This window comes from Anolis carolinensis, chromosome 3, assembly GCF_035594765.1.
Source record: "Anolis carolinensis isolate JA03-04 chromosome 3, rAnoCar3.1.pri, whole genome shotgun sequence".
NCBI lineage: Eukaryota > Metazoa > Chordata > Lepidosauria > Squamata > Dactyloidae > Anolis > Anolis carolinensis.
The window spans coordinates 22004944-22018215 of NC_085843.1; the positions used below are offsets into that span (position 1 = coordinate 22004944).

At 38.2% G+C, this 13272-nt stretch overlaps 1 protein-coding gene across 4 annotated transcripts in view; it reads left to right on the plus strand.

Annotated features, from left to right (window-relative positions):
- The window catches only part of arhgap42 (Rho GTPase activating protein 42), a 210307-nt gene that overhangs the window by 50435 nt on the left and 146600 nt on the right, over window positions 1-13272 (plus strand). For 2 of the 4 annotated variants that reach the window (XM_062977124.1, XM_003219305.4), the window contains exon 2: window positions 11740-11835. In XM_062977124.1, coding sequence (XP_062833194.1) covers window positions 11748-11835 — 88 coding nt within the window. In that variant the 5' untranslated portion in view covers window positions 11740-11747. Of the gene's footprint in view, window positions 1-5409; window positions 5429-7113; window positions 8192-11739; window positions 11836-13272 lie in introns of those variants that run through there. The other 2 variants (XM_062977123.1, XM_062977122.1) reach the window with 2 other exon arrangements.

The window sequence follows — 13272 nt, forward strand, 5'->3', positions numbered from 1 at the left end:
TTTCCCTTTGCTATGAGCAAAAGCCATACAGTATTCTTTAGGGGCCTCCACATATGTAACCTGTTCTTTGCTACTAAAAGGCTTATTCTTTATTCACTCAGAACATATAGTTAATACAAGATATGTTTAAAAACTGGGGTTGGATAGTGGGGGGACAGGTTGGAGAAACTGCATACTATGTAGTTACTTTTCAACTTTGAAAAAGCAATTGCTTGTGTTCAAAACAAGGTCATGCTTAAGTTCTGCACAGAGAAAGCTGGATGCAATGTGAAGAAAGTCATGCTCCATAAAATAATATAGCTTTTTCTAAATCACTTCAGAAGCAAGGACTTTCAAATAAGAATCGAAGAATGGATTTGACACAGCCCATTGAATTCACCATTCTATTTGTTACAGTAGCCAGCAATATGTCCTGTCTGGGAAATTTCCAGGGCTGTAAAGGTGATATCGATTCACTGGTTGTTCCTACCTTTACTGCTTGTTCCCACCTTACCATTATTAGAAAGATATTGCTTTTGAACATAGAGACACATATAGCTATTATAGTTGATAACTGTTAATCCTCTTTTTCAAAAGTTCAGATAGAGTTGGCTCAACATTGTGGGTTTATTTTGTGATGTCTGCAACATTATAGATTGTGTTCTTTTTTTTAAAAAAATGGGAGCCTTTCACACTTTCTATATGGATGATTATGATGCTATGATTCCACTTGAACTGCCATATAGAAGTCTAGGACTTTGGTAAGACACGAACTTTCTAGCAGAGAATTCTCAATATCCCTCCCTTAAATTGCAAATTCCAAGATTCCATGGTGGTTAAAGTGGAACCATAGTGCTATAATTGTTCTTTTATTGTTTATTTTGTTTAGTTGCTTCTGATTCTTCATGACCTCATGGACCAGCCCAGGCCAGAGCTTCCTGTTGGCTGTCGCCACCTTCAACTCCTTCAAGGTCAAACTAGTCCCTTAAAGGATAACATCCATGCATCTTGCCCTTGGTCAAATCCTTTTCCTTTTTCCTTCATTTTCCCCAGCATCATTATCTTCAAGCTTCATATTTATGTAGTGTGACTGATCTCTGGATGGTGTTTTACTTTGTTGTATGGTCTCTGTTTGGCAATTGAATGTTTTGCCTTGTTGGAAACCACCCTGAGTCCTCTAAGGGAGATAGGGCGGTATATAAATAATGATGATGATGATTATTATTATTATTATGTAAAACGGGATTTCTCATTAACCATTTGTAAGTTTTGTTTAATTATGTTTTGCATTTGTACAACATAGTTCCATTAAATCCTGACCTGAGGTGGTATTTGCAGGAAAGTATTGATATTAACAAAGGAGGAGGGAATTGGAAGTTTGAAAGAAAAGGACCACCTTATAATCAGTTACAATGCATGGTTAATGAGGAAAAACTGTTGTTTTCAGTGGTAGAGGGCTTCTTTATTTAAAGAATATATGTGTTTATTGCCAGAGCAGGGACTGCTGGAAGCATACCATACGATTGCACTGGAGGACCTAGAGAGGCCCACAAACATTTCTGGAAAAGAATATTTTTTGAAACGTGGATAAGTGAAATCATGCATATCAAATCTGTGCACAAGGAAGTTGTACTGTATTGAGGTGCATTTTTTGAGAGAGAAAGAACATGTGAGAATGTGCAAGGTAACATGTCCTTGTTAGATAATGAAAAAAGATGGTATCAAAGTTTTTACTCCTAACAAAAATGATAGGATGAAAGAAATAAAATAATGCCCTTTCATGGCATTAACAACATTATTGAGAGGTTTTTGTGTTGGTGACAGGGTGGCGGGAACCAAACACAAGCCTCCAAGAAAGCTGAATATGGGGAAAAGCCTCTGCCTCCCCCCCTCTCTCTGTGTATGTGTATACACACACACACACACACACCTCTATGTTCAATTGTCTGTCTTGTCTGTCTATAAAAATGGCTCTGAATGTTGCTGTATATGTATGTTCTGTGATCCGCCCTGAGTCCCCTTCGGGGTGAGAAGGGCGGAATATAAATATTGTAAATAAATAAATGTCTCAGATATTTGAAGAAGGTCAGACACTCAAACCTGGGTTGACTTGAATACACTTTTCTCAATATTGACAAAAAAATCCTGCAAAATAGAGAAGTGGTATGACCAAGCACAAGTGCTCTAGGTTGCCCTTTTCCTTGGCATTTAGTTTTCTATGGGGATGATCTTGCCTTCTTGGTTCGGTAGAAAATCCAGTTGTGTGAGATCAGATGCAGATTCTCACTGTACTGGTAGAATATGCCTGACGGAGTTCCGGTTCTTCTAGGAAAATATACAGTAATACATTTGGCCCCATCTTTTTCTTCTGCTTTGCTCCCTTTAACTTAGTGCATTTTTCTCAATGCGGTCTTACCAGCACTTTTGAATTGGGAGCTAAAATGAAAAATATAAGCTACTCTTTAAATTTCTTACCCCCTGTTTTCCACCATTGCAGTCAACAGAAAGAAACACATTTTGGATGAAAAAACTCGACCAGATGGATACCAGTACTGTGGATGCTTTTCCAATTTGCCAGCACTCAAAATGTCCTCACCATTTCCATTCACCATCTAATTTGTTGGCTTCTGCCAACATTTTCTGTCTTATTGACGATGTAAAATTGGCTAAGAAATATTGATTTATAAGATATGTTTGATTAGTATGCTTAATGCTGTGTAATTCTTCCAGGCATCGCTAAGCGTAATCACTTTACCAGTTGGCGTATTTACAATGTTGTCTGTGGAAAAAAAGATGTCCCGCTGTGGCATGTTCTATTTAGAATGAAATTGAGTGTATCAGGCACAGCAGCTGTTGGCATGCAGTAGTTCTCAGTGGGGTGCTCTTGTTCCTTCAGCTATTTTTGATTATTGATGGAGTTTTCTGGTATGCAGTTCTTTGAAAGCATAAAATTGAAGTTTTATTACCTATTTGTTTTGCAGCTAAAGCTGTGTTACTTTGCATTACTGAGAAGAGGCAGAGGTGCCAGGACTAAAAATGCAGTAACCCCACACCCATTGGCAGCTTACTCTTCTTTCATAAATAATGTGATTTTTAAAATGTCTTTATTCCCTGTGAGAGGACAACTAAATGATCAGTGTCACGTTTCTACCATGCTGAGGCTGCAAATAGAAGGAAAGGTTTCTTTTGCCCTCAGCCCATTTTCTTGCCAATTAATCCCCTCCTAAAGCTGCTCATACCCACTAAGAAAAAGTTACAATCAAGTTTTCCTGAACAGTAGTCGCTCTGTATTTGTGGGGGTTAGGAGTGCAGAGTCTCTATGAAAGTGGGCAAACCTCTAATATAAATCAAAATAATACACACACCAGATAGACCATTTCGCTCACTACTTCAGTGCAATTCTGTGATCAACCTTTGCTGGAAATCGACCATAGAATCAAACTGAAGGACCCATCAGTGCCTAGAGAACACTTCTTCGGGTATCTCTAGATTCCCACAAGTGATTTTATGGTTAATACCTGCTGGAGATTGACCCTAGACTCAAACAGGACGAACCTTGAGATAACATTTTTCTAGACATACATAGGTTCTCCAGCGTAATTTCTATAGCCAGCTTTTGGCAGACATTCACCATAGAATCTCACTGGAGACTGATCTCTAGAAAATGCTGAGAGAACGTATTTTTTTCAGTCATATTTAGCCGCAGAGGCAGTGGCAAATTCAGCAATCTCAAATAAAGCTTTGAGTGCTTAACCTGCAGACATGGGGGGACAACTGTATTGTCAAAGTCAAAATACTGCTTCTATTGTCTTTACATTATTGGGGTTTAACTCCCACCATCCTTCTTATTAGAATGCTTTTTATTTGTTTGGAATAGGTCTCTTCGAGTTTCCTTAAGCTCCTTGAGAAAAGTGATTTAGAAAAATAGAACTATTAGAAAGTGGCATATAAAAATAGGGTTGATCTTTTGAACTAGGAGAAAGCACACTGAGCATCCGTGGTAGTGGCTTGAGGCACACTGTTATTCTTGGAACCTTCTTGGCTTAGTATTTAAATATGATTAAGGCTGGCTAGGTTCCTGGAGAGAGCTCAAGGGGAAGACAGAAGAGATAGTGAGAGTGCTTCATGTGCAATATTCTGAATTTTTTTCAAATAAAGTGTATGATTCTCTTAGACTTCTGGTTTGTGAAATAAGAGGTGAGTTAACCAGAACTCTTTGCAACTCCGACTCCCTATGACTTTATGGATCATCATTTTTTTCATTTCATTAGGGACTTCTCAGCTCCCACTCCACTTGTTTGCAGACTGTCTTAAACAAGATATTCCACATTGTAGAGATACAAATTATTTTTTTCTTGAGCCACAAAAATTAAGCGTTTGTAGCATAGATATTCTCCTCTTTGCTATGGCATACAAAAATAAGCTCTGGTGTGACCACTATCTCAAGATATTACATCAGCAGTTGAATTGAGTTCACTTTTATGCAGCTCCAGTGCCACATATTCTTGGTTTAGCATTCTTGGCACTGTTTTGCAGATTGTTGTACTGTACCATTGCTTCTGCTCCTGCTCTACACATGACCAAAATTTGTTCTCTTGGCATTTGTAGGTCCTCTAGTGTGGTTCTATAGTTGACCATAAAATCATTCTGGAGAACCTCCAGATGCCAAAGAAGTGTTATTTCTGGGGGGAAAGGAGCATTTGTGTGTTTTTATTTATATTTATAGATTATCCACTTTCACATGGACTTTGTGCCTCTAACCTTCACTACTGTACCAGTTTATGGAAGACCCTACAGCTTCCCAGAGAGCATTTCTAAGCAAACTTCTTGTGAAGACAAAAGTGCTATCAAAATAAGTCAGGAATAAAATTGCACTAGAGTGCTAATAAATTTGGAGAGATTAATTCTGCAAGGAGTTGTATATTTAAACATTTTCTGTCTTATAATATCTACCATTGGTTTTCAGATTGTTTCTTCAGTTAGAGGTTTCTTTAATTCGAGGAATAAATAGTGACTCCCAGGATCCTTGCTTGTCCCCTCCTACTGTTCTCTTCATCTTAATTTGCAGCCACAACTTAAATTTTACCATATTTCTTCTTTCAATACTTGAGCCTAGTTCAATTGTGATGAATGAATTCTGAATCAATATATTTGAAGGGAAATCTGTTAACTCTATACACCCTGATATTCCTTCTATTATTCTCTATGTGGAGAAGGAAATAGTCTGGAGAACCTCTGAGACTATGAATGTGTCTATTTGTCAAAGCCTTGACCCCCAAATACCAGCAAAGCATACATTAACAGTGCAAGGTCTAGTCAATAGCCCCACAGTGATTCAAATAATAACAGGAATACACTAGAGAGAATACAAATTTCTGTTTCAGGGTCGTGAGCTGATTACCATGTCCAGAGTACTACATTGAATCAAAGTCCAAAGCTGATGGCCAAGGTAAGTCCAGTTTCAGAAAGCAGGAGAGATCACAAGTCCAGGGTTGTAGCTTCTAGAACTAAAGGTAACAGTCTTCAGTTCCTTAAATCCTAGGTTCACAGGTGTTGCCTCTTGCTGGCTCTCTTCTCAGCTAACCTCCATTATCTGTGCTGCTGAGACCTTTCTTTTTCTAAGTCCATGAAAGCTGGAACAGGTAACTCTTCCTCAACCTACTCAGATGAAATCTCTTGCATTTGGTCAGCAAGCTCCTTCCATTGATTTTTTTTCAGAGTTTGGCTGAGGGAGCTGCTATGCTGCTATTGCTGGGCTTCAGTTCTACTGTTGAGCATTCCCTCATCCACACTTTCCAAGCTATCCATACCACTGAGAGTCTCCACAAACAACAGAGGCTCTCTGCTTAGAATAATAGAATAATAGAGTGGAAAGAGACCACCTGGGCCATCTATCCAACCCCATACCATGCAGGAAAAATACAATCAAAGCACTCCCAACAGATCGCCATCCAGCCTCTGTTTAAAAGCCTCCAAAGAAGGAGCTTCCACCCCATTCTAAGGCAGAAAGTTCTACTTTTGAGCAGTTCTCACGGTCATTATGTTCTTCCTAATGTTCAAGTTGAATCTTTCTTCCTGTAATTTGAACCCATTGCTCCAAGTCCTAGTCTCCAGGGTAGCAGAAAACAAGACTACTCCCTCTTCCTTATGACAGCCTTTCAAGTATTTAAACATTGTAATCATGTCTCCTTTCGACTTTCACTTCTGCAGACTAAATATACCCAGCTATTTAAGACGCTCCTCATAGGGCATGGCCTCCAGATCTTTGATCATTTTGGTCACCCTCTTCTGGACACGTTCCAGCTTGTCAATATCTCTTAAATTGTGTTGCCCAGAATTGGATGCAGTATTCCAGGCGAGGTCTAACCAAAGCAGAATAGAGAGGCACCATTACTTCCCTCAATCTAGACACTATTCTTCTTTTGATGCAGGCCAAAATCCCATTGGCTTTTTTAGCTGCTGCACCACACTGTTGGCTCATGTTCAATTTTCTTACAACTGCTCCCCTTCCCACAGTTGGATACATCTCTGCTGGTATATCAATACAATATTTTTCATGAATAGGACTTTTGTACATTTGGAGCCCAGTTTCCTCATCCAATGCCCTTTATGAATTGCATAATACAAAATTCATATTCTACACTGTTCTACATCTATAGCACAGATGCAGGAGTTTTGGAAACCACTGCTTCAGGATAAAAAATAATTATTTCTAAGTAATGTGTATTTTATAATGTCTACATTTTACTCAGTATTTTGATGGAGATATGCATTTGGGTATTTTATAGCTGTGATACAATTTCCGTTTATAAATCCTTCAGAAGCCATATGTTTCTAACTTGACATATCAAGCTGTCTATGGACTGCGGCTTTTTAATGAGAGGCATATTCTATGCAGCAGCATGACTACCACTAGTTGTAACAATTGAGCTTTTATGAGGAGAGGCACTTTATAGATTGTATCCAGAATGAGCCCAGCACATTGGACTTTTTAGAAACCTTGACATGTACAGCAACGTGAAGGGAAAATCAGAGTATAAACCTGAAATGGGATTTTCAGAAGGAATAAGTGAATGCCCTTCTTTTGTGTGTTTATTGATGGCTGTAGCTTTCTATTAGTTGGTTTTCTGTTAAAGTCTTGCCCTCCCCCACCCAAAACAATCTGGAAGCAACCAAAAAGGAATATTTATTTGAGCCTAGACTTCCCACAAAATGAGCAACATTTTTGATTAGTTTTCAAAAATTGAGAATTTTATACAGTTTTCAAACAAAGAACAGGAATGACAATGGCAGTCTAGATTTGGTCATTGTGGAGGTGTTGAGGGGGAAAAAATACACCTTCTGTATTTGGCACAACATAGTTGTTTGAAAGCACCTAACATGCTTCCTGATAGGCTTTCCTGATAAGCTCAGCTATATTCATGGAATTTTTTTGGGAATACCTCCTATGCTTACTCTTTCTCTCAAACTGCCAGCGGGTAAGGGGATGGGGGAACATGTAGATAAGGAATGTGTATGTATGTTTGCTCACTTGCTTGAGTGAGGAAGAGGAATGGAATAGGAATATGAAAGGAGGGTAGGTGCACATATGCACTCCCTTGTCTCTTGATCTCCCTTGTCTCTTGATGGTTGGGAGAAAGAGATGGGATAGTAGAGCGTGAGAAGGGAGATTACACATGTGTGTTCCCTCAGACACAGGTGGTGGAAAGGGACATGGGATTGAGGGTAGGGAAGGTGGAGTGCATTCATGGCCTGGTATACCCACTAAAGGCAACAGGTGGGAAGAGGATGGGATGGGGGAGCGCAAGGAAGGAGGGATGGGTGGTGGTATCCAGGGCAGACAGAGGGAGCAGGCTGATGGGGAGGAATAGGAGAAAGCCAAGGTTGGAGCAAGGGATGATGTTAGTGACAAAAATAGGGCAAAGGTTGTGGAAAGGTGCTGCAGCTGCTGCCACATAATCATGTTCCACAGCTGATGATGGTTGGTGATGTCAGGCCTAGCAGTTGGTGATGGAAGGGGTTAATGTCGTTATAAAGGGCAGAGTAATCTGTAAGTAAGAATTTGCAGGTGAAAGCAATTAAGGGTGGAGACATGCAAGAGATAGGTTGCAGCTGGGTTTAACTGGTTATAAGGAGCTAGCCTGGAGATGTATCTTTGGAAGAAAAAGTATTTGTCCTATTTGGGTGTGGATACTGCTGGTTTCCCCCCCAGGTTTGTGGTTTTTCAGTATCCTGATCTGTCTCCCGAACTCTTGAAATCTTGGAACCTTGAATCTCTGGACTGGCTATTGACTGTGGTATAGACTCTTGATCCTTGGACTTTAATCATTGAACTCTTGATGTTTGACTACTGGACTGGACATTTGACTATGGTGTTCGTCTGAACCTGCTTTGGCATCTGCTATTAGTCTTTGTTTTATATTTTGTGGCTGAATACTATCTTTATGTTTTGTGTTTGGACTATGAAAACAGTCAATAAGTGATGTTTTAATTAAACTGTTTGACACAGGCTGGGCATTTGTTTTGGTTCAACTCTGCCTGCGTACTGGCAGAGCCCTGGCTTTGTGACAACAGTTACTTTGACAGTGGCAGTACACCGTCCATCCTTCCCACAGACTTCCATATCATCTGCCTTCTCTTCTCCCATTATCCCTGTCCCACCTATCCAAGTGAGTGAGTACACCAGGGGATAGGTATGTGTGTGTGTGTGTGTGTCTCAGCCCAACCATGCCATCAGTACAGTTGTGTACACTCTCATGTGTGAGAGAGAGATGCATTTTGGTTTGAGTTTTCAATATTTGCAGAGCCCTGCATTCCCGATTCCCATCAATGGTAGTGGGCTGACTATGTATTTTAATGCCTTTCCCCAAAATGGTTATGGAATAATAACCAGAGACGCATTTATAAGAACCTTGATGAATAATGAATTAAAGTTGATCTGAGTACAATTTGAATCAGTTGTCATGGCAGCAAGATCAAATTTGATAGGCAATGTCAGAATCAAAGAATAAGTCACAACTGGGTAAACCAGGAGGAAGAATTCAGGGATAATCAAGAGGATGTAGGAATGTTTCAAAGCTCCTTGTCATTCGTGGAAGTTCAACTAGACTAGGACACTGTATTTTTTTCTTCCCTGCCAGTGGCAGTCTGTGTTGGCAGAGACGCTAGCTCTTCAAGTACTACCTGTTAGAATACTTTCTTTAAATTTAAGACAGTGACTAATCTGTCTTTCAGGAAAAGTTTTCAACTATTTCATTGATTTTTCTTAATGAAAAAACCTTCATAGGGGAATATCAGGTCACTCTGGAATCCATTTAGAAAGAAGAATAATTTTAATGTTTCTTTGTCAAAACATGCCTTTTTCTGCTGTGCAGCGCAGAAGTGAAACTGCGAAATAGGAACATCCATTGAGTAGGTGTACCTAGGACTAGAAAGCATTCTCCAAGTCGGCACATTTAATCAATACCTTTTGTAATAGAAAACATATATTAAGTAAAATACAGAGACTGTGCATGGATTCAGTATATCAAGAAGACTACTAGCCAAGCTTCTGTTTTTAATAATCATAATTCAGTTTGCAGTGTGTTCTTTGGGTATCGGAAAGAAAGGGCTATAGCAAGCACAATTCATAGAGGTGAAGCAGTTGGACAAATTCCCATTTGGGAAACATTTTCCTCGAGAGAAGAGTTTTAGGTTGCAGAAGGAAATGTAAAATCATATAACTAAAAAGGTTGAACGTTGAATGATGTGTTTCATTTTACTTCCTGTTGCACTATTTTTCTTGTTTTTATGTCCATAAGTCTCCAGTTGAAACAAAGAGGCTGGAAATGAGATTGTAACATCCCAGCTAAATATACTCTGTCCTAAAAGTCACAAACACTGTTCAAACCCTGTTCACTGCAAGAGAAATTAATAAAGATAAAGTTATTGCTATCATTTCTAATGTAAAGAACTGTTTACAGGTCATATATTGGTTGTTTTTTAAAATGGTCACAACTTTATTGGAACAAAAATGTAATATGAACTTTATATTTATGCCAATTACCAAATAAACAGTGAGCTGTATTAGGAAACAGTGTTTTGTTTGATCCAATTAAGGGTTTTATAAATAGGAATGATTCACTGAAAAGTTCTGTTTGGCTTTTGTGATGGGACACCAGGCCTTACAATTAGATGTAAAAAGAAATGAGCAAAGGAAATGAGTAACAGTACTTTCCAAAACAACTGCATCATTAAAAAGCACATACACAGTTATAGTTAATGGTGGTACAACAAGTCAGTTCTGTATTGTGGACCATTTGTGCTCAAATAACAGACAGAAGACTCGTGAGTCAGTTTACCTTCCAGATTGTCAGTATCAAGTAAAAATTGCTTCTCGTCAACCAGTGAAAATCTCTGTTCCTTCTTTTTAAATGATGAGCCATGGGAGATTAACATATGTAAATATGGCATATAGGCTTGTAAAAATATTTTCCAGGCAAGCAATTGTTGTGTATATTTTTCAGAAAGGCTGTCTAGGTATTGGCAGAGCTATACTTTGTGGAAATGAGAAAGTTTCAGCTTGTGTTGTGATAAGACTGACTGAGCCAATTGTGAGCCAAGTTATAATCAGAATTACCTTACTTTTTATCTCTAGTTGACAAGCATAAGCACTAGTCATTCACAGTTAAGCCTGAGCACACACAACTGAAATGGTTACATGCTGCTTTCTTGTTTATTTTGCTTCCACTTTTGAATTCCGTTTGACACGTCTCTTCATTTCTCTTTCCATCCTCACCAACATGTACACTTCACTAACTCTTGAAATACCTTGTGTGTTAAAGATTAATAAGAAGTATTACTGATCAACTGCAAGTGCAGCAATAGATGGATAGCTATGAAATCAATCATTGAATAGTGAGTGCATGTGTATTTATGTGTGTTCAAGTTGCCTTTTGGCTTTCAATGACCTCACATAGAGCAATCTTAATCAGAAATAGTTTAAGAGCATCCGAGTGCAATGAGACTTTGGTATCTGTTAAGCTTTGGTACTGAGACTCCCCATAAATACCCAAATCCATGGATGTTCATGCTCCATTATGTATGATGAAGTAACAAAATTATGTCCCTTGTATGAAATGGCAAAATCATGGTTTGTGTGTTGGATTTTTTGGGAAATTTTCAAGTAATGAATGTAGACGTGGATGCAGAATACATAAATAAGAAGGGCCAATTGTATATGAAAACATTTTCTTTGCAACTGAATCTTTTCTGTGCCTCCGCTCTGTGTATCAAGAAGCATGGTGTGTAAACACTGAAGGTGGGGCACGTTTTGTAACTTCTCTAATTTGAATGGCCACATGTCTAATAACCACATTATTCTCTGACCGCATCTATTTATTTCTGTAAATTTCTTAATCTTGTATTACAAATCTAATGAAATAAAGCAGTATTTCCACTCATTCTTTCAAATGAATGAATGAATCCAGTCTGTAAAAACTGGACTGGCTGAAGTGTTCAAAGAAAGAAACATAGAAATCCAGACTGTCTCTGTTGAATCATATGAAAAATGTGCATATTAGAAAGAGATAAAGCATTCCTATCCTAACTACCTGAAAATAATGTTTGAGGGGAGATGAAATTTTTGATAGTTTGTGTGATCATTCTTTTTAATTTTATTTATTCCAGAAAATAAAATAAATATATAAGTTGACTATTCTAATGAAAGTCTGTTGTTTATATATAAGCCACAAGGTAATTATATATATATTTCTTTTACAGATTTATCAATGGCAGTACAAAAATTTTCTCAGTCACTTCAAGATTTTCAGTTTGAATGCATTGGAGATGCTGAAACAGATGATGAAATTAGCATCGGTGAGTGTTCTGTCATACTTCATCTTGCAGTATTAAATTTTTAGCTTTATGTGGAAGAGACTTTGAGTTACAGTGGCAATCTTTTATTTAGCTGATAAATGGCACACAAGCACCTATGATATCTGTATTAATGTCTGCGCTGTGATCTGGCAGATGTTTTCTTCATATTTGTAGATGTGAGATCTTGCAGTGTTAACCATTTTATCCCAATCCCAGATGGGAGAGTAAGGCAAACAAAGAGGATGTATAACTTTTATTTAGCTGGACTGTTCCCTCTCTTCTAGAGAACTTCATGTTTCTCTGTGGCAAAGATCTTTAAGACCTTTTGTACATTTATATGTTTGTGACTTTTAAAGTGAATTTGTAAAGATTTGTATCCTGAAAGGTGTGGTACAAATACAGTATCAGTAATAAATAACAGACACAAAACCACGTCAGGAACTGTGAGCTACAAGTAAGGTGAGGGCAGACTACTACAGTGCTTCCAAATAGTGATAATCAATAAGTCCTTTGTTACTCAGAGTGCCAGACTGGTATAGTTTGGCCATTGGACTATGACTTGAAGACCAGAGTTTGAATCCCTTCTCATTCATGGAAACTCACTGAGTGACCTAGGGCAAGAGAAAGGGAATAGAAAACTACTTCTGAAAAATTTTGTCAAGAAAACACTGTGATAGGTTTGTCATAAGTTGGATATGATTTGAAGGCACTCAACAACCAAAACTTTATCAATAGTTGGCTCCTAAGCAATTGAACTCCCTCCCAAGCAAATATGACATACAGTTAATGAAACAAAGTTACAGATTAACTAACGCCATTTCAAAGCATTTACATCATGCATATAATAATAATAATAATAATAATAATAATAATAATAATAATAATAATAATATAAAAATTTATTTGAATTCCTCCCTATCTCCCCAAAGGGACTCAGGGCGGATTCCAACATACAATGGCAAACATTCAATGCAGTCATTTAGTCAAAAAGTTCCAGATGTGGGGGGCAACCACGGAGAAGACCCTCTCGTTCCCACCAGCCGTACTTGAAATGGGGGTGGGACCGACAGCAGGGCCTCCTCCGCTGACACGTGTGGAAATATGTTTTAAAATAAGCATCTTGTGGAGTGTTTTCAAATGATTATGTGATTGTTTTTGTTTAAGTAATGCTGTAACCCGCCTCAAGCTGGCAAGAAATAAAATTATTATTATTATTGACAAAAAGACAGAGTATGTCACAGTAAACGAGATATATATGCTGGATTTCGTATTACATAATCACAAGTCAAACACTTCCCAAGCGTTTAGGACTGTGTGATACATTTTCAGTTGATGTGTGCAGATCCCAGTAAGGTGACCTCTTGCAGCTGACAGATGGTAATTTTGTCAGTGTTTATTGTTTTCAAATGCCGGCTGAGATCTTTTGGCATGGCACCC